The 21,687-nt window shown below is 45.6% G+C and overlaps 1 protein-coding gene across 2 annotated transcripts in view; it reads right to left on the bottom strand.

Annotated features, from left to right (window-relative positions):
* The window catches only part of SPTBN1 (spectrin beta, non-erythrocytic 1), a 964,524-nt gene that overhangs the window by 102,165 nt on the left and 840,672 nt on the right, over positions 1-21,687 (bottom strand). For both annotated transcript variants that reach the window (XM_069608234.1, XM_069608235.1), the window contains one exon: positions 13,692-13,888. In XM_069608234.1, the coding sequence (XP_069464335.1) occupies positions 13,692-13,888 (197 nt within the window). The remainder of the gene's footprint in view (positions 1-13,691; positions 13,889-21,687) is intronic.

Raw genomic sequence — 21,687 nt, 5'->3', positions numbered from 1 at the left:
GCACCTCCATACTTAGCAGAAACTATTCACTGTGTCACTTCTAATAGACCCAAGCGATCCCAACATTGCAACCAATTAGCAGTGCCAATCTTTAGAAGATCCAAAGCAGGAGGCTCCGGCTTTGCCGTCCTAGCCCCAAAGAAATGGAATGCATTCCCACCCGCCCTCAGGAAAGAGACATCCCTCAGTGTTCCGGAAGGAACTAAAAATACAGCTCTTCCGCTAAACGCACCCATCTCTCAGTACGTGCCTCCTGTAACTGCATGGAATGTACCTGTGACCATGATATTAAGCCATGACTTCAGCTATCTCACAACCGTATAATGCACTGTATGAGTGACACACCACTGTAACGCACATGTTAAATGTTGTATGCCCAGTCACGTATACTGTAACAGTGCCACGATGCCCCAGGGCCAATGTGCACTTTATAAATGCAAATAAATAAAAAATTGCTTTAATATTACAGAGGATACCCAACCTGACGATGGGGAATATTCATGAGCATGTAAATCCATGAAAGATCCCATGCCGGAGAAGCATGTGAATCTATGACAGATATTGTGATTCCAAATAAAAGTTATTTCCTGTAACATGCATGAAAGGCTGTTATCTTCACAGAAGTTACAGTGTAAGATTCTTGGAAGACAACCATGTACGTGGGAGTATTAGTGATGCGTCTGGGAAACTGGTGCTTATTTATATGCCCTGGTGCAATCTACAGCCCGGCTTTCAGCGTCAAAAGGGAATGCGACGCCATCAGTGTATAGCCTCATGCCCTTTCTCACTGGTTTGCTGGGTATGGTGCGCAGTAACTCTTGCTCTCATACAATACATTCTTTGTTAATGTGAGTATGCTGTCATCACTCTACCCCATGGCTTGCATGTCTTTTCTGAGGCAATGCTAGATTTGGCAGTGGAATAGGCAATTCGCTTATTCAGCTCCCCTATGCATCTTCAACTACGAAGATGTCCACACTGGCCTTTTATCACCCTGTATTTTTGAGCATTTTGATTTCCAATTTTCGTCTCCATGCTTCCCAGTAAAGTGTTCTGTGGCACACTTTGGGGACTTTGATAACGATGTTTTTTTTGGGTGCAGTTTTTAGAACCGGTCTTAAGTGGTCAGATGGGATGGGACTTAAAGGAGTCACGTGGTCTCTTTATGGTACTGAACCAGTAGGCTTGTACCTCACTTCGTAGCCTTTTTGAACTCAAAGTCATGGGCCGGATCCGATACTAAACCAGCATCTAAGAATTCCTCCTGCAACACCTCTGAGCCGAGGGCCCAGTTTCCCTCTGTGGCATCGTCACTGTAGTGCAGTGATAACACTGCGTGCGTGCACATACCGCTTTCACAGCTTAAGCCATGTATTCCAATAGTAAATTCCCATGCTTCCTTTCAACCGCTATATTCCCATTTGCTTGTGCTCACATATTAAATAATGTTTTGGGTGTGTACCCTTCATCAGATTACATCAAGTGTTTCAGCCCATGTCCTTGTGCAGTCCAGCAGCAAGACACTGTGGCGTGCGTAGTCCTGCAGCAAAGACACTGATGTGTGAAACAATGTTCAGAGTCTTGCTACGGGGAAGAGCGAGGACAAGGACTAATACCGAAATATTCCATATGGGAGCACAAGCAAATGGAATTTTGAAGGTCTCAACAAAACAGTCTTTTCACTGTGATCAAATTGATGGACAAAATAAAAAAATCTGACAAGAGAGTCAACCCGAAGAATCATAATGGTTAGGCTATACACACAATACATGGGGGTTATGTATCAGTAACGCCCTGTCAATGCCTTTCAAACAAGTAATCAAGTTGTAATATTCAGGACCAGCCCCTAGATGGCAGACGATGCATGATATGTGAACCTAAAACATATTCACAATCGCAACTCCCAAAAACGTATATACACATGTTTTACTTTTAGAGGTGGAAGTTGCCCGTGAAAAGCAATGATCCGGATAAAGGAAGGCGGGGAGGTGGAAAGCTGCGACTGCCAAGAGAGTGGTGTCCAGGCTTGAGAGAGCTAAGCATGACACATGGCGCATATTGTTACACTCCTTACTGTTAAGAGTCTAACTAGATAACTAGAGGTCCACGTGGAAACAAATATTTATCCACAGGTGTTAGGCAAAGTTTGTATGCAGTACCCTTTGGGTGCACAACACACAACTCTGACTACAGGTATAGGAAACCCAAACTTTGGTATAAACTTGTACTACACAGTTTTGGTAGCATGTTGAGCAGCTAGGCTTATCTCAAGACGGGTCCATTTGAGCTGTAGGGGAGTTGCACACAGATTCACAGTGACAAGTATTCAAATAAACTCTTACACACAAGGTTTCTTGAATAAACAATTATTCATTTATTTATCAGTCAGTTAGAATAAGCCTTCTTCAGAAGGGAGCAATATAATAGTAACGCACAAATACACTTCAATACTGTACACACTTGTCAGTAAAGACCCTTTTGGGATGGCTTACCGACGCAACCTACACCCTCAGGTGACTTCAATAGCTAGGGTGCTGGGGCCATTAACATCTTACTGTTTGCATTTAGAATACTCTTAGGAGTTGGTAAAAAGAAAAGGTTATTAGAACAAGAGACCACAAATATTCTTAAGCAGGCAAATACCTTTGGATCCCCAAGAAGAGTCATTCGGTACAACAGGCTAAGCCAAAGTCAATGGGCAAAAGTCTTATATAGGATGAAGCACTTCTGGTAGGTAAGTAGAAAAGTCTGCACATTGTCTTAGAAGTCTTTGAAGAAAAGAAGAATCAAAGGTAGGGCCACAAGCTGATTAGACTTTTGTGTAGTAGAAGATGCAAGCAACTCTACAGTGAGAGGTAAGTTCTCTCAGACTGTACAGTACCTTTATATTGAAGAAAAAGTGCAGCAGATGACGTCAGTTCCTGTGCAGCTCTGCAGATCTCTCTGTTCCTGTGCCTCAGTTGTGGGGACAAGAGGGAGGACTTCTGGGGACTCCGACACTGCAATGGGACGGACACTGCTCGCAAGCGGCAATCTTTCCAACAAGTGGCACTTCGGTGTTTCAGCTCCTCGCGACTACCGCAAATAGCAACACTGTGGTTGCTGGATGTCGAAATGGACCTTCCTTGCTTCTGGGGTCCTGCACTCTGTTGAGGGGGCTCAGGCTCAGTCAGCCCTGCTTCCAGGGAGTTCGGAGGATCTTCCTGGAGCTCTTGGCCAACTTAAAAGCAACGCACACAATCTGGTGCTCATCTACCTGGCTATTCGGTTTCCAGCAGCTGCTCTGTGGAAATTCAACCAGCTCAGAGAAGGATGTCCAGGTGGCTTACTTTGGAGTTGATTGGTCCCACCAACTTAAAGCGAGAAGTAGTCTTTGCAGGGGCTTCTCTGTCGAAAGGAATTTGGAGTTTCGGCACAGCAGCAGGGCTTCACCGAGCAAACCAAAGATCCAGGAGTTGCAGCAGGCGTCCCCTTCAAGTTCTTCTTGGGTTCCTTCGTCCAGTGGTCGATACTGCCTTCCAAGCCAAAATACTTGTCTTTTATTCTGTTCTCTCCCATTCATTCCAGCCCAGCTGTCAGTCACCCAGCAGGGTCGCTGTCCTTGCCGGACAGTCAGCTGGCCAATCACCAGAGTGCATTTGGGTCTCCTAGGAGACTAAGCACAGGGATTTTCAGGCACTTCCTGACTACCTTATGCACCCTGGAGCCAGAGGAGGGCTTCACTTGTGAATCCCGCCAAAGGCAAAGCGAACAATGGGACCAAACCAGGTTTGGCGTGCAGAGTAAATCTAAAGAAGGACCTTTCCACAAAGAAATGGCAAAAAAGAAGACAGGGCCATTTTGACAAAAATTGCACAATTGGGTGCTTTACTGCAGCTGCGAACACAGCCTGCAGTAAATGCACACCACGATAGTTAAAACAAAACCACTGCCACCAGCCATTCAGTGAGAAAAGGGTAACATAAAAAGTGTTACATGAGAAGCTAGACAAAGAGGATACTAGGTAACCCCTCAAGCACCCTGTTGTAAGATAGTGTGTGCTGGGTCTAGAAAGTTACAAATGTAAATAAAGTCAATTTCACTTTACTGCGCTTGGAAACCGTAGTTTATCCCAGAGAAGGTATTTAAACCTTTGGGAAATCTGAAAGACTTCCCTGTGCCACTGCACTGAAGGTGTTGTGTGACAATGTAAAAGATGATGACTATGGAGTTTGTCAGACTCCACAACCAAAGGAAACCGAATATAAAATCACATTAAAATACATGAGAGAGTGGGAAAAAGGGTCTCACTCTCTCCATGTTAAAAAAAATCAAGTCCTCACAATCCAGCAAAGTTGCTGGGGGTCTCTAAGGTGGAGGGAATTAGCACATTTCTGAGAATTCACCCTAACACTCATCCCCCCCAGACGAAGGGACAGGAGGATTTAATCCACCCCTGGATGAATCTCCTTACTCCAGTCAGTCATACTTTCTGGAGAGACCATCAGTATTTTGGTGATTACACCCTGACCTGTGTTCAATGGTAAAATCAAACCTCTATAGGCTGATTGACCATCTTACTTTAGGATTTTCCCCCTTCATCTGCATTAACCATCTCAAGGGTTGGTGGTCTGTCTGAATCACAAAAGTAGATCCATACAAGTATGGTCTAAACTTCCTCAAAGACCACACAATGGCAAAACATTCACATTCTATGGTTGCCCACCTTGTCTCAGGTTCCTTAAGTTTTCTACTGATGAAGCAGATTGGGTGTTCCCTGCCTTTCTCATACAGCTGATTCAGAACTGCACCTATACCTGTATTGGAAGCATCTGTCTGTATGATAAAGTATTGGTTGTAATCAGGAGCTCTTGAGACTGGACTGGAGCTTGACAAAGGGCTTGTGTAAGCCCTTCAAATGCCTTAGTACACTCCTCATTCCACCTGACCTTCTTGGGGAATTTGGGTGAGGAGATCACATTCAAGGGAGAAGCTATGGTCCCATAGTTCTCAATGAGGTTTCTATAGTAACCTGTGAGACCTAGAAAGGCTCTCACTTGGGTTTGAGTAGTAGGGGTGGCCCATGCTTGTACAGCTTGTACTTTTCTAGGCAATGGCCTTATTTCTCCTCCTCCTACCTCATGTCCAAGGTAGACCACACTACTCTGACCAATTTGACATTTACTTGCCTTTATGGTCAGATTGGCCTGCTCAAGAGCCTGCAATACATATCCCAAGGTGTCAATATGTTATTTCCAAGTAGGGCTGAACACTGCAAAGTCATCCAAGTATGCCATGCAGAGGTGCTCCATCCCATTGAGAACATGTTTCACCAAGCTTTGGAATGTAGCAGGTGCCTTTTTTTGACCAAAATGAATAACCTTAAACTGGCAGAGGCCCCCTGGGGTTGTAAATGCAGTTTTCTCCTTGGCATGGTCTGTCAGAGCTATTTGCCAATAGCCTGAGGTTAGGTGAAATGTACTGAGGTACTTAGCTGAACCAAGTTTGTCCACCAGCTCATCTGTCCTATTTAAAGGATGGGCATCAGTCGTGGTGACTGCATCAAGGGTTCTATAGTCCACACAGAATATCAACTCCTTGGATCCTGCCTTTGGTACTAGTACCAGTGGACTAGATCATGGTCTTGTAGATGGCTCCATTACTCCGAGATCAAGCATCTTGTTGATCTCTTCCTTTATGTGGGTTCATATATGGTCTGACATTCTGTAACCTCTGCTTTTAACAGGTAAACAGTCACCAGTGAGGATCTCATGCTTGCCTCAAGGGGTCATGCCTGGTGATAGTGAAAATAGGGGGGTAAACTGATTTAGCAGAGTTTTGCACTCCTGTTGTTCAAGTTTCAGATCAGGAGAGGTTAACTCCCATCTTCCCATCTAAAAGGTTGTCCCCTGAGGAGGTCATGTAGAGGCTCACTCTCCTCCTCCTCCTCCTCCTCTTTAGCAGAGGCTGGAAGCAGAGCTACCAGTTCTTGACTAGAGACATAGGCCTTTAGGCGGTTGGTATGAAAAACCCTGGGGGCCTCCTTAGGATTTCCTAAGTCCACCAAATAATTGACCTCTCCAAGTTTTCCCACAACCTTGAAGGGTCCAATCCATTTGTCCTGTAAGGCCCTCTGCCTTGTAGGTACCATAACTAGAACTAGCTGGTCTTGAGTAAACTCAACCATGTTGGCCTTTTGGTCACGCCAATGCTTCACCAGAGCCTGACAAGCTTTCAAGTTATCTGAAGCTTCTGTCATCATGTGTGTCATTCTCCTCCGGAGACCTAACATAGTCAATGACTCCCACTGGCTTGTGGGAAGGAGCATTCTACAACCTCTTCCTGATTAGGTCCAATGGCCTTCTAACCGGGTGACCGTAGAGAAGCTCAAAAGGACTGAATACAACCCCTTCCTGAGGGACTTCTCTATAAGCAAAGAGAAGGCATGGCAGTAGATGGTCCCACTTTCTTCAAAGGGGTTCTTCTAAAGCACCTATCATGCTCTTCATAGTTCTGTTAAACCTCTCCACCAACCCATTGGTTTGGGGATGGTAGGCTGTTGAGAACTTGTAGGTCACGCCACAGTTTTTCCACATGGCTTGCATGTAGTGGGACAAAGTTGGATCTCCTGTCAGAGATAACCTCCTTAGGAAAACCTACTCTGGTAAAAATACCAAGTAGGGCCTGAGCAATAAAAGTCCTCATAGGTATTGCTTCATGATACCTGGTAGCATGGTCTACCACAACCAATATAAATCAGTTGCCTGAAGATGTTGGAGGGTCTAAGGGACCAACAATGTCGATTCCTACCCTCTCAAAAAGGGACTCCCACTGGGAGAGGCACCAAAGGTGCCACCTTTCTGGCTCCACTCATGCCAGAAGTCGGAAAAGTGTGGCAGCTTCTACAGAATTTATCTGCATCAGACCCCATGTTGGGCCAGTAGAAATAAAGAGACATCCTTTCCTTGGTCTTTTTAAAACTTAAGTGACCAGCCAAAGGAATCTCATGGTATAACTGTAGAAACTGAGGTCTCACCTCCTGGGGCAATACAAGTCTTCTGTAGTCTCCTGGGGTAGACTCAATAGGTTCACTGTAGAGGAGGCCATCCTCCCAGTATAACCAGTGCTCCCCTGGCTCTTGCACTTCCAGCCGGGAAGCTGCCTGTTGGCGAAGTCCTTCCAGAGTAGGACACCCTCTTTGACCTCTGCTGAAGTGTACCCTACAGGGGGCCACCTTCTGCCAGTAAAGACTTGCATCTCAGGACGGTCTTTAGGATCCAGATCTCCAACAGGGGGAAGGTCTTCTTCCAGCTCTGTCTCATCAGTAGCTGATTCAACCTCTTCTGGTTGGATCTCGCACTCAGCCTCAGCTGGTTGAGTAGTCACAGGTGTGACTTTGGACTGTCCTCTCAGGGATGTCCTGGTTTGATGTACAGGAGTGCTATATTTCTTGTTTTCTGAGACCTTGGGTTTCCCTATTGTCTCTTTCTCCCTGGAAATAGAAGTTGGCTCCTCCTGTGGACTGGGTGTTATAGGTTCTTCTATAACAACCCACTGAGTCATTTAAAGTGAGCTCTCTGGCCTTCCTGGTCTGCTCCTGCTTCCTTTTACTGGGGGCCTGGGGGTGCTTGATACAACTCCAAGACTTTTTAAGTCATTCCTCAGCAGGACTCTCCCAGGTACCTCACTTTGTACACCGACAGGTATTCTTACAGTCATATTGTTGTACTGGGTGAGAGCTGGTAGTATTGGAACCATCTGGATAGGGCCTCCAGCAAGCTCAGTGGGACCTTGGGGTGCCTTAGCAACATCCTCAGGTTTGAAAAAGGTTTCATCCACCACTGTGATACTGGCCCCAGTATCTCTAATGGCAGGGGTCTTCTGACCATTTACAAGTACACTGTCCTTGTAGTAGTAGTTTGTGTTATCTGGTATAGAGTTATACACATCTACTTTCTGCTGTTCCCACAGACCCAGGGACACTAAAGAAACACTGGCAGACTCCAATGGGGTCTTCAGCCAATAGTTGAAAGTTTCCACTTGCCATATGTACTTCTCCCTCAGGGATGAAGGCTAAGGAGGCAGTGTGGACCCCTGAAGATTTACCCTTGCATCTGGAATCCCTTTCCCCTAAAGCAGGAAGCCTGACTTTAGCAAATTAGACCCTGTAAGTGTACGTTGAGCAAAGCAGAATGGTGAAAGATTGTGACTACATCAGGGATACCTACAGTCCGCAGTTTATTCCCCTCACCAAAATTAGCCATAATAGATGTATGTGATCCTGCTCAAGATGGAGTACCAGAGGTGTACAGTACTGTGGTGTAGTATAGTGACCAGGACAGCCAGATCCAATATAGCGATGGAGCTTCAGGGTAGGTGTTCCACACATGCATGACTGTTAGGGAGATTTATCCTTTTTATACTTCATCCCCTCTCCTAGCGAGACCCCCACCACTTTTTGCTGGACTTCTGGACCCTTTTTCTTTAATCCTGACTGAGTGGAGCCTTTTTCCACTCATTCATTCCTCCTTATGGGCTAAGTCTTTTGGAACTCTTTATATCTTAACTGTACTATGGAGTATGTTAGGGAGAATTTTCAGTTTACTGCTAAAATACTCCAACCTTAGAGACCTCCAGCTCTTTTGCTGAACTTTGGGACTTTTTACTTTTAACTATGTGTTTTCTGTGTTTCTTTTGGTTGTGGAGTCTGAAACTCCATAGGTATCTTTTTACATTGTGACACACAGCACCTTCAGTGCAGTGGCACAGGGAAGTCTTTCAGATTTACCAAAGGTTTAAATACCTTTCTCTTGGATAGCTACTGTTTTCAAAAGCAGTGAAGTAAAATTGACTTTGCTTACACTTTTAACTTTCTAGACCGAGCACACACTATCTTACAATAGGATGTTGTGGGGCGACTTAGTATCCCCGGTTCCATGTGATATTTTCGCTGCAAAAATATTGCGATGCAGCGGCGAAAATAACACATGGACCCTGCGGGGGACACCCCCGCATCATTTTTTTATGTGCGGGGGACACCCCCGCACCTAATATTTTCGCCACCAAAAATATCGCCTATGGCCGTTCCTGACTGACATATGTACGGCGATATTTTTGCTGGCGAAAATATTACCTGATACCGTATCCCCTTTGTCTAGTTTCTCATGTAACATTTTTATGTTACCTTTTCCTCGAGGAATGGCTGGTGGCAACGGTTTATTTTGTAACTACAGCTATGTGCTTATACCGCGGGCTGCGTTCGCAGCTGCAGTAAAGACCCAAGGAGGCCACTTTTGTCAAAATGGCCCCGGTCTTCATTTTTCGCCATTTCTTTGTAGAAACGTCCTTCAGATTTACTCTGCGCGCCAAACCAGGTTTGGTCCCTTTGTTAATTTGTTCTTTGGCGGGATTCACGAGTGACGCCCGCCTCTGGCTCCAGAGTGTCTGGCAGGGGCCGGAAGTGAGGGAAGTGCCCAAAACTCCCTGTGTTTAATCCCCTTGGCTACAGGAATGCACCCAAAGGTGAATGGCCGGCTGGCTGCCCAGCAAGGACAGCCACCCTGCTGTTTGACTGGCAGCTAGGCTGGAATGAATGGGAGAAACCAGCATAAAAGGCAAGGCTTTTTGGCTTGGAAAGCAGAATCGACCACTGGACGATGGAATCCGAAGAAGAACTTGGAAGAGACGCCTGCTGCAACTCCTGGACCGTCGGTTTTCCCAATGAAGCCCTGCAAGGACGACTTCTCCCCTTGAGGAGGTGGGACCAATCAACTCCAAAGTGAACTTGTCTGGACATCCTCTAGGAGCTGGCTGCACTTCGTTGCTGCTGTAGGTACCGAAGTGCCAGGGAGAGGAACACCAGATTGGAGTGCATCGATTTTAAGTTGGCCAAGAGCTCCAGGAAGATCCTCCAGACTCACAGGAAGCAGGACTGACCGAGCTTGAGCCACCTCAGAGTGCCGGACCCCAGGTGCAAGGAAAGCCCATCTCGACAGCCAAGAACCACAGTGGTGCTATTTGCTATAGATGCGAGGAGCTTAAACCGCAAAGTGCCACTGATTTGAAGTTTGCCTTTTGCTGCTGCTGACCATCCCATTGCAGTGCAGATGTCCTCCCTCTTGCCCCAACGACTGAGGCCCAGTAACACAGGATCTGCAGAGCTGCACAGGAACAGAAGCCAGCTTGAACCATTTCTTCTAACCAAAGGTACTGTACAATCTAAGAACTTACCTCTTGTTGTGTAATCTTACTTGTTCTCAGTCGAGACTTGTCTTGATTGCTTCTGCAGAGTTGCCTTTACCTCGCAGGTCTAAACAGCTTATGGCCCTACTTTGATTTCTTCTTTTCTACAAAGACTTCTAAAACATTGTGCAAGACTTTTACCTACATGTAAGAAGTGCTTCAGCTCACCTAGACATTTGCCCAATTGACAATGGCCGGCCTGGCGCCCTGAATGACTCTTCTTCCCTCTGACTTTGTTTGGTCTTCCTTCCAGGAAGGGGTTAACTTACTTTGCATTGGGGGTGTCCAAACGTACTTGTCTGCTTCAGAATATTTGTATGATCTCTTGTTTTATTCTAATAACCCATTTCTTTGACACTCATTTAAGTATTGCTCTAAATGTACCAGTGATATATTAATGTCTACAGTGTCCTAGCTATTTAAGTCACCTGAGGGTGTAGGAAGTGTCTGTGTGCCATCCCAAATGGGTATTTGCCGATTTAGATAAACTAAGAGTGTGTATTTTGGAGGTATTTGTGTGTTACTATTATATTGCTCCCTTCTGAAGAAGGCTTATTCAAACTGACTGTTAAAGCAATAATTGTTCAATCAAGAAACCTTGAGTATAAGTGTTTATTTGGATACTGATCACTGTGAATCTCTGTGTAACTCCCTCTACTGCTCACATTGACCCCGCTTGAGATAAGCCTGGCTGCTCAATCACGCTACCAACCTGTGTAGTACAGACTGATACCAAAGGTTGGGTTCCTATTGCCAGGAAGTCAAGGCTGTTTTAGTGCAACCAAAGGGTACTACTCCAAATCTTGCCTAACAGGGTATAAGTTGCTCCATACCTCTTTAAGGCACATGTATTTTACTATTGCAGCACACAGCTCCTTATGGGCAGTGTTGTTGGGGACCTTTGGGTCCTCCTTAGTGATTATTTATCCTAGAGGAACTACATTTCTGAAGGATAGATTAATATTTTTTTTTTTTTAATTTAGATACTTAGTATCACTCCTAAAACATTATATTAAACATATTGGCACACACCACCTCATGTGGAGTACCAAAGGGATGCTTAGTATCCCCTTCTCTCCCCTTCTCTCTGCTCCTGTGACTTCTAGTTATGGCTGGTGGCAGTGGACGTGTTCTACTAACTACTGTGTGATTTTTTTACTGCAATACTACTTGGGGGCTTCCTACCTTTTTTGCCATTTCCAGCACTGCTGTTCTTTGATAGCCCTTCTTCTACCATTCTGGGAGGTAGAGGTCTGTTTGTGTGTGTGTTTTGGATTTGGCAGGAACCCTTGGGTGTCCCGCCTAAGCTCCAGTGTGGGGGAGCAGTTACCCTCCCCCCTGTCCTTTGTCTGCCAGAGTGCCTGAATACAACTAGCTCCCAGTGGGGGTCTGGCTGTCCTGACTGGACAGCCGCACCGGCCCTTTCAGTAAATTGGTGAGAGTTTGCAGAGGAGCGAGTGCTGGAACTGTATAAAAGATGAGGCTCCTGGAGTGAAAAGCAAGTCGACCACTGGAAGCTGAAGTAACCGAAGATGACCAGACACCCCTCCAGACCCTTTGCAAAACTGAAGTGACAAATGCTGTCCTGACCCAGTTTTCTATGCGATAGAGGAACTCCTAAGGTGACGATTCCTTCCCTTTGACTGGTGGGAACAACCAGTCCCAATACAAACTTTGATTTCAGCCATCTCCCGAGGTCCTGTGAATTTCCAGAGCTGCGGAACCCCAATACCAGGAGACCTGCTGCCCATTTCGAGTGCATCGTCGTGGAACGGCTGAATCTGTCCAAGTTTTTGTTGATCCCTCAGAGACACTTTACATACACAATCCAACTCGTCCAGACACCCTAATCGGAGTGTGAGACTGCAGGAACCGAAGATTGACCGTGCAAATCGCATCCTTTGTTGGTGCTGCAGAAAAAGCCCCCAAACCGCAGAGTGACCAGAGAAGTTGATAAAAGCCATGCCAGTGGTCCTCCCTCGCGACTGCTGCTCAGATCCCGTCCATTGTTCTGCCTTTCGCCATCAGACCAAGGAATCCAGAGGGCGGGTCCAGAGCTGCAACATGGCAGAGCATCCAGCCACGAACACTTTCTTCTAACCAAAGGTACTGTGGGGAAAAGGTATTGCTTACCTTATTCCAGAAAGTCGCTCCAGAGCATTGGAGTGCACATATAGGTGTGCAGGGCAACCCACTTTTGGCTCGAACTCAAGGTGCTGCTTGTGTCCCTTTAGCAAGTCCTTTTTTTACAGGTTCTCTGACGTTGGTCAAGTCTTCCTGCATCTTCCGTCCAAGAGACTAAAGTATCCACAGGAACATTTGATTTCTGTAGCTTTGCAAGACTAAGCCTCTCTGAACGAGCTTTTAGCCAGGGTGCGTTTTGAACTTTAAAAGACTTGTTGTGCCTCAAAATTGCCTCTAGAACCTGAAGCTCTGCTAGGATAACAGTAACCAACTGTTTTCCTTACCAAAAATCCCTCTCTTATGTGTGTGCTGACTAAATGCAATAACTGTATTAGTTTGTGGGTACGCTTTACCGATAATACGGTAGACCAGTCAAACTCCTTTAACAATTGAGCGCATTATCAACTACCAACTAAGAAGTGGCCTTTTGAAAGTATTGTAAAGTATAACTATGTGTGTTGGTTTATTGTGCCAAGTATTTTACAATGACTCGTGCAAATATAATAACTCTATATTTTAATATAAATGTCTGCGCGTTTCTTTGATGTGCATTCCTAACTGGGTTCAGTGTACTTACCTACAGCTCACATCTTCCTCTTAAGATAAGCCTGACTTCTCTGCCACTCTACCAAGGTCTCTGAGTAGTACAGACTGATACTAAGAGTTGGGGGATCTACAAACCACTGGGATAGCTTACTAAGTCTTACTTCCAAGTGGGACTTTGGGAAAACTCCCCCAACAATGACCAAGATGCAATATGTTCTTGTCTACTTACTTTTGCGGTAGCAGGTGTAAAAAGTATTATCAACATCTTTGCATGGATGTTGAAAGAAAATGTTCATAAAAGTTGCAAATTACGCAGACCGTTGGAAAACTGAAGGTTGATAGGTTTTGAATTAATCAGAACCATCGTCATTGTTCTGTGCAAGTGTCCAGACAATTGTTTTAGTGTATCATGTCATTTAAGAAAGGAACTGACCATGTACAAATTAGGCTTGGTTGCACACCATAAGGAGCAGTCAAGCTCGAACTGGCAGGCTGAACAATGAGGGTCTGTGGGGGTTGCCCAGAGCAATGCCAGGGATTTTGATTAAATCTGAAAACATTTGTATTCTTTTTAAACACTCCAGGATAATGCCACTAAAGGTTCCGTTGGTTCTAGTGTGGTTCTCTCAACATGAGGGTTTAGGTGGTCAGAATTTGCACAAAGTATGTAATGTTTAAAAACTAAGAAAACAGTGGCAACGTGACAATTTCAACAAAGAAATAAAGACAATTGTACGCACTGTAGTCAACCTTTCCAGCGCTGAAAATCTCTCATCCCACGTTGCTACAGATTTTTCAAACGCTTCATGCCTCTTAATTAGTTTTTCCACTTCGTCTACACTTTGTCCTATCTCCCGACTTGATAAGTAGGGTTCTTGTCCCAGCAACCAGGCCTCTGCAACACTGGCATCTCTCGAAAACTGGTGTACTTCCAAAACTGGTCAAACAATGAAAAGAAAGTTAAGAACTGAAACCTTTAGAACAATATACCTTACACAAAGTAGCAATTAAAAAAATAAACAAGTCACTTAATTTTTTTAAAGCAGTATATATTCCTCCTAAAAGAATACAAAAACCTGGTACACTCCTCATTTCTGTCCACATAAAAACGACAGGCCTTTTTGTTAACCAGTCTATGAAAACACTCGCCTCTGCTTTGGATGTGTGAGGAGGGGCCTGGGGGCGGAGTTTAGATGAGACTTGTTGCAAATGAAAATCTTCAACATTCAGAAAAAATATGGTCCTCCTTGGACACACCACTTTAGAGAAAACAAGGAAAGGTGGATGACACAAAGGACCTGAAGCACCAACACTGCTCCTGCCAAGGTGAGGCAACCAAAGGCTACCTTCAAAGAGTGGGGAGGCACAAACCGAGGCGCTATGAAGAAAATTAGAAACCGATTCAGATAACATGAATGAACAAGTCTTGTGAGGAGCTGCAACATTACTGGAATAGAAAAATGAAATCCTTTCCTTTCTCAGTGGTTTGCCTGAAAATAAAGATGCCTAATAACCTGTCTGTGCCAACATTTAAACCAGCTTTAGTTAGCGAAAGCAGGCAATCTTAAACAGGGCATGCCAAAGAGTCCAAACCCTTGTCACAGCAGCAGAGCAAATTACTTCCACAGGTATGAACAGATGGATCTGGTGGAGGGGCATCTATCTGACAGCAATGACCCATTACCAATATGCCTGCATCAGGAAGGGTGATCGCATCATCAGCAAGCCTGAATAACATGCCTTCCTGGCCTATTCTGGGTAACCGGAATCATTGGGGTCCAGCAGCATTGTAGCCTCAACTGGAGCTAGGGGGAATGGTAAGAAGGCATAAATCGGACCAAAAATTCCCAAGGCACCAGCAGCACGCGCACACAAAAAACTACCCACCAGGAACTTACTGGAGCACAATAGATTGCACTACATGTTCTCCAAAGAGAAACAGATTGACGAGGGGACACTCAAAATGGAGAATAGATACCTTAGTTTCAGAGAGACGCTCCCATTTGTGAGATACTCCAAAAAACAAACTGATGGCATCAGCCACCACATTCTGCTATCCAGCTAGATAAGCTGCCGTCAGAGAAATGCCATTGCCCAGGGCCCAGAACTAAACTGGCATGGGCTCCCTGCACAATTCGATAGACCCTACAGACAGCACACTTCTGTTCAGACAGATCATGGCAGTCATGTTGTCCGTTAAGCTATTTACACAACTTTTCTTGAACTTGGGTAGAATGGATATCACGGGCAAGCCGATCAGCCACATCTCCAAGAGGCTGACGTGAAGGCAGCTCCATCTCGTGTCTCAAAGGCTGCTCACTAAAATGCATTGAACGTGTGCTTTCCACCCCTGCAGTGATGCACCAGTCACCACCAAGATCAGTGCGTTGAACATTTCTAACAACATTGGATGGAAGTGAAACCCTTTGCAGGTCTGTGTGGGGTGTGGACTGATGCAAAGCATGTCATTCACGATGACTCAGAACTGGGATATTGTCTCTCCAATGCTCCCTGAAACAATCTCGTATGTATAAAAAAAAGTGTGATGGGACCCAAGAGTCTTAGGAACACTCAGCCTGGGGACCGCTCGCTTCGCGGCACACAAAACTGTTGACAGTTTGTTCAGAGTCTCGCTCTTGAGAAGGGAATGCCATCTTCATCTATTTTACCAAGGGCACTAGGATAAATTGTATTTGTGAGGTTTATTTTATGTATTGGTTATTTGTGATGCGCCTATACACAAGTGCTTCGAGGCACAACAAGGCAGGGTCGAGGGGGAAACAAAGGACAAAAAGGGAAGCAATCATACTTGGCCTTGTGACATTCAGGTCCTGCAAGTGCAGTGACGAAGAGCTGAGGGGAGGGAAGGGGGTAGGGGAGGGGATGATGGATCGCGGGAGAGAGCCAGTCGAGGCCAGGTGGACGGGGCGAGGGAAGAGGAGAGAACAGGGGACGGAGGGTCCACAAGCTAAGTGCGAGGAAAGGGGATGGATTGGCTCCAGGGGTGCAGACCACCCAAACAAGTGAAGGCGGGGACACGTAAAAGCAAGTGTTGGATGAGGATGGGAGGGGAGTCGGGAAACGAATTGCAAGGTAGATGGACAATGGAGGAGGGGGGCTGGAGCCCTGTAAGACTCATGAAGGAGCCAGGCCGCCAGACAAGGTCAGAGGGGGCGTGTTCGGGAGAATTCTCATAAATGTGCTAATTCCCTTCACCTTAGAGACCCCCAGCAACTTTGCTGGTGGTGGAAAGGAGCCTAGTGCTTTCCTTCATTTTCAAACTTTCCAAGCGCTTTAGAACTAGGCAAGACTTCTGTTAACTGTTTTCTAAGCACTACAAGAGTCCAGGGGGGAGGAGGTTCACTAAATAAAGATGCTTAGGATTGAAATATAATGTGCAAACAATTGTTTAGATAGATATATATTTGTTAAACTGTTGTATTTAGCTTTGCTTAAAGCACACAGTAAATTCAGGCGGTGCTAAATATAGACTACAGGCAGGCTGGTAGAGAGCACGAGGTAACTCAGCAGCTGTTTGTTAGGGAGAATTCTCTTAAAAGGCTAATTTCCCTTACCTATAGAGTCCCCCAGCTTTGCTGGATTTGAGGGGTTAATTTTTTTCTCCTGCTAAGAGCGAGACTCTTTTTCCCCACTCTTAGACATATTGCCGATGTGTGTTTTAGGCTATTTTTGTGCTTATGGTGTATGGGGTTTTTCTCACCCTCATAGGTATCATCTTTTTACATGTGTGTTACACAGCACCCTCAGTGCAGTAACACAGGGGTGTTATAGTGACCCCCAAACACAGACTCCATATCCTGGGACTGAATACTGTCTCCCAGGGCATGCAAAGTTACCATTGACTTTGCTAGTCAATAGTTATGAACAAAACCAGTACACACCATCTTACTATGGAGGTACTGGGAAGGGTTAATAGTTTTTCCCTGGTGTTCATTTTCGAGAGGGTACTGTCCAGTCCCTCTCTCCAAAGTTTCTGACTGGTGGCAGTGGTTACTACCATAAATATTCAACAGCAAATATTTTCCTAAGGGATTTTCCCATTGTTCGAGGCTACCACTTTTACTGACAGCCTCTAACGTACCGCCGGGTTATTTTAATATTAACTTTAATCGGGTGTTTTTTTTTTTGCCAGATCTTTAATAATATTTCTTTCTTGTGTCTCGCTCTGTAATCCAAGCCCAGGTCGGGGATCCTTTGTTCGTCCTTTTGGCAGGCTTCTGCACAGAAGCCCTCCTTTCAGCGCCACTGAGTCTGGGGTAGACAGGATGTGTGGGAGGGGAGGAGTAGGCACCCTGGACAGGGTTACCTAGGCTACCCAAGTCGCACTCTGCCCTGATAGGCTGGGGGGTTATCCCGCCAGGATAGCCACCCCACTGCGTGAGTGATAGCTAGGCTGTATGAACGGGGATTTTTCTGCATAAAAGCAGGAATCTGAGGACTGGAGGACAAGACGTCACCACTGGACCTAAGAAATCCGAAGAGGAGAGAAGCCGAAGACATCTGCAACGACTGAACCACCAGTGAAGCCCTGCTGCAGACCCTTACCACTTTTCTCCAACGACAAGAGAAGATCTTCACCTGCAAGAGCCTTGAGCTGGTGGGGGCCAACCAGTTCGCCAATCGCCTTCCAGGACGTGCCTTGGTCGAATCGCCAGTGCCAAGCACTAGGAGACCCGATAGCCAGGCACCCCTCCACCACGACCGCGATTTAAAGGAGCGTACCTTTTATTCCATTTTGGCATCACCGCGGCTGGCTTCATCCCTGGGCAGTGCAGTAACTTGAACCTTCCTCCACGACGATAGCCTCTCTTCCTCTGCTAGATCTCCCGAACTGCAGGAACTACCGCCACCACAGGAGCCTCATCCACTTTTAAGGTACATCTGCCAGGCCTCCCGTTGCGTTGGGTACTGTTAAAGGTGTTTTTTTTGTTGTTTTTTTAAACTTTATTTAAATTGCTCACAGGCTATGAACATACATTGACAACTTTCGGTTATACAGACATATTACATATACAGTTCAATTGTCTTCTATAATCAGGTTTTCTTGTTCTCTTAGATCAGCCAGATATTGCTTTTAACGTGACCATATGTTTCTGGGTCTGCTTTGTGGAATTACGGAATCAATATATAGTTCTTCAGTATCGTTAATCCACACCATATCTCTGTTCCAGTCTTCTATTGTGGGGGGCTGTGTATTCTTCCATCTCATTAATATGACCCTCTTGGCTATAAGTAGGCTCAGCTTTAATAGTTTCCGCCATGTCGGATTCAGTTTCCCTTCTGCCCCCAGCATGCAGGTCCTTGGCAACCACACCACTGGTTGGTCTGCCATCTTGTCGAGAGCCTCACATACCTCCGACCAATAGTTTCTCAATTTGGTACAGTCCAATAGCATATGAAATATATTCGCATTTTCAGAATTACATCTTGGACAGGCTCTGCTCAATGTGGGATATATTTGCTTAAGCTTTGATGGCGTGTAGTGCGTCCTGTGCCCTATTTTATAGTGTATCAGTTTAAACCTCGAGTTGCAGGACATCTCTTTAGTCAGTGCGCAAATTCGTGACCATTCCTGATCATCTATCAGCTGCCCTAGGTCTTGTTCCCATTTGCCTTTAGCAGTGTGGGTTACCATGGGTCGTGTTTGTATTATAGTTTTGTATAGTGTAGAGGCAGTGATCGTCTGAATTCCTCCTGCAAATATATAGCCTAGTGCCATGTTTACTTCCGGTTCCTCTGGAAACGTTGGGTAGATACGTTGTGTTAGTGCTGCAACCTTGTGGTATTGCTGTTTGTGCGTGTGTGCATCACCCAGCGTGTCCTTGATGTCTTCCCACGGTACAAAGCTTTGATCTGAGAACAATTGACACCACTGTGTGATACCCTTAGTGATCCAGTGTCTCGCTGTTTCACATTCAATACTGAATGGTGTGTGTGTGGGTCTCCCCATATTGGCATACTCGGGTGATATAGTTTACTGGTACAAAATATGTCAGTAATTCTGGACCATGCCGTGATTGTAACTTTGGAGGGGCTGGTCATTTTGTATTGCTTCGGTGTGGGTCTGGTCATCCTCTGTAGCGCCCCTATCGCCTCTCTTTCTTGTGGTGGCAGGGATATGTCAGTAGGGTTAAGAAAGCTTGTGGCCCATTTGGCTGCTTGGTGTGCCTGCGCCACCAAATAATAGAGTTCTATGTCTGGGGCCATCAGTCCACCTTTTGGATATGCGTTTGTCAAGATTTTCCAGCTTAATCTAGGGTGCCCGCCCCAAACGAAAGCTATGCAAGCGCTATTGATTTTGGTGAACAGAGCACGGCCGGGCCACACCGGGACCGTGCTAAAGAGATAGAAGAGTTTCGGTAATATCACCATTTTGATTAAGGCTATCCGCCCAGCCAGTGATATTGGGAGTGCATTCCAACGTTTCATTTTAGCACACAGTGCTTCCCCAAGAGTTGTGTAGTTTAAAGCACGGGCTAGTTGAGCCGTTCTGGCTATGTGTGTGCCCAGGTACACTATATGTATCGGGCTCCATATAAGCCCATGAAGGTTTCGGGGTTGCAATGTGGCGTCTGTAAGCGGGAATATTTCTGATTTATGGGGGTTAAGGCACAATCCCGAGTATTCACCAACTTTCCTAACTTCTGCCAGGACCTTGCCGAGCGTTCTGTCTGGGTTTTTTAAATATAATAGTATGTCGTCCGCGTATAGCGTTATAATTTGTAGCTTTCCCTCTAGCCATATCCCAAACGAGCTGTAACGGGATCTTAGAATATCTGCCAATGGTTCTATGACTAAGGCAAAAAGTAAGGGGGAGAGCGGGCAGCCTTGTCTGGTACCTCCCAGCAGCTCGAGTATGTCCATGAGGGTTCCGTTCACTCTGATTCTCGCATGTGGTCGTGTATATAGGACCTGGATCCACTTTATGAATTTAGGGCCAAACCCATAGTTTTGGAATACTCCAAATAGAAAGGGCCAAGAGACAGTGTCGAACGCTTTTCTCATGTCTAGTGATACCGCTATCCCTTGAGTTGTGGTGGGTATAGAGTTCATTATATGATAGCATCGTCTGAGGTTTGTGGCTGTAGATCTACCCACTACAAATCCGGCCTGATCTTCATGCACCATATATGGCATGTATGGTATAAGTCTTGTTGCTAATATTTTGGCTAGGATCTTGGCGTCCGTGTTTATTAATGATAATGGGCGATATGATCCGCATTCCCCGGGGGGTTTGCCAGGCTTAAGTAAGAGTGTAATTATTGCTTCCCTGGTGGTTTCGGGGAGTTCTCCTATTTCCAGGGCTTCCTTCCAGACAGCATGTAGTCTGGGAGTTAGGATTTGACTAAACTCCTTATAGAATTCCGCTCCAAGCCCATCTGTGCCTGGAGCCTTTCCATTGGGGAGAGCTTTTATTGCTTCATATATTTCAGCCTCAGCTATGGGTTCCTCTAATACCTCCCTAGTCGATTCTGCAATAAGCGTTGTCGGTATCTTGGAGAGGTATTGTTCTATCTCAATGTCCGTGACTTTGCCCTGGGGGGGGGGGGGGGGGGGGGGGAGTATAATTCTTTATAGAACTTGTAGAATGTGTCTTTCACTTCATTCTGGTTTGTGGTTATCGGACCGTCTTCTAATTGTATATAGGGTATACTAGTGAATCCCCTTTCGCCACGCAATGTACTGGCCAAAGGTTTCCCAGGACGTTCCCCCTCCCCATATCTGCACGCTGCTATGGGTCCATCAAAGTATCTGATCTCTTGGTCCGCCGCTTCTCGGTACTCCTCCAGCTTGGTCTTAATTTCAGCACCTAATTGGGGAGTTGGGGCCGCGGCGTACTGGGTTTGCAGTGATGTTAGTTGTGTCTCAAGCCTCTCTAGCCTAGCCCTAATGTCTTTGAGGATTCCCCCTTCGATGGATATCGATTGACCCCTTATACAGACTTTGAATGCTTGCCACAGTATAGCCTGGGTGGAGACCAAGTGTTCATTGATCTCAAAGTAGTTCTGCATATATTGCGTCATCGATTCTTTATATACTATGTCCCTTAGGGCCGCTGATTTAAACCACCATGGCGGTCTCGGACTGATCTTATCTGGGATTTGCAATGTTAATTGTATCGGGGAGTGGTCGGAGTAAGTTCTGGGGTATATGTGAGATTTCTTTACCCAGGCCATGCTTTCCATGTCTATTAACCATAAGTCAATCCTTGAATGCATATCATGGACTGTTGAGTAGTATGTGTATTCTCTTCCACCTGGGTTTAATGTTCTCCATACATCCCTTAATTGCAAATTTGACATGTGTGCGAGTATTGTCTGTGCTGCTTTAGTAAGTGTTCTGGCTTGTGTTGATGTGCAATCTAATTGCACATCCAGAATTGTGTTGAAATCCCCCCCCCCCACATAACACACGGGTGGTGGGATATCTTGCTAGTTTTTCAAACACTGGAGTAGAACTCCGGCTGATCAATATTTGGGCCATATAGGTTTAGAAACACACTTTCTTTATCATAGAGTGTACCATGTACTATGACATATCTCCCTTCATGATCGCATTCATACGCTTTACAAAGAAACAGAAGCATTTTATGTATTAATATTGCTGCCCATCTCGCTCTAGTGGAGTAGGTTGTAAAGTATTGATGAGTGCCCCAATTTGCAATCAGTTGTTCACCCTGTCGAGGGCCTATATGCGTCTCCTGGAGGAAAATTA

This window comes from Ambystoma mexicanum, chromosome 4q (genome assembly GCF_040938575.1).
Source record: "Ambystoma mexicanum isolate Mex_15411 chromosome 4q, UKY_AmexF1_1, whole genome shotgun sequence".
NCBI lineage: Eukaryota > Metazoa > Chordata > Amphibia > Caudata > Ambystomatidae > Ambystoma > Ambystoma mexicanum.
The sequence above is the reverse complement of the archived record's forward strand: the minus strand, read 5'-3'. Positions and strand labels throughout refer to the sequence as shown.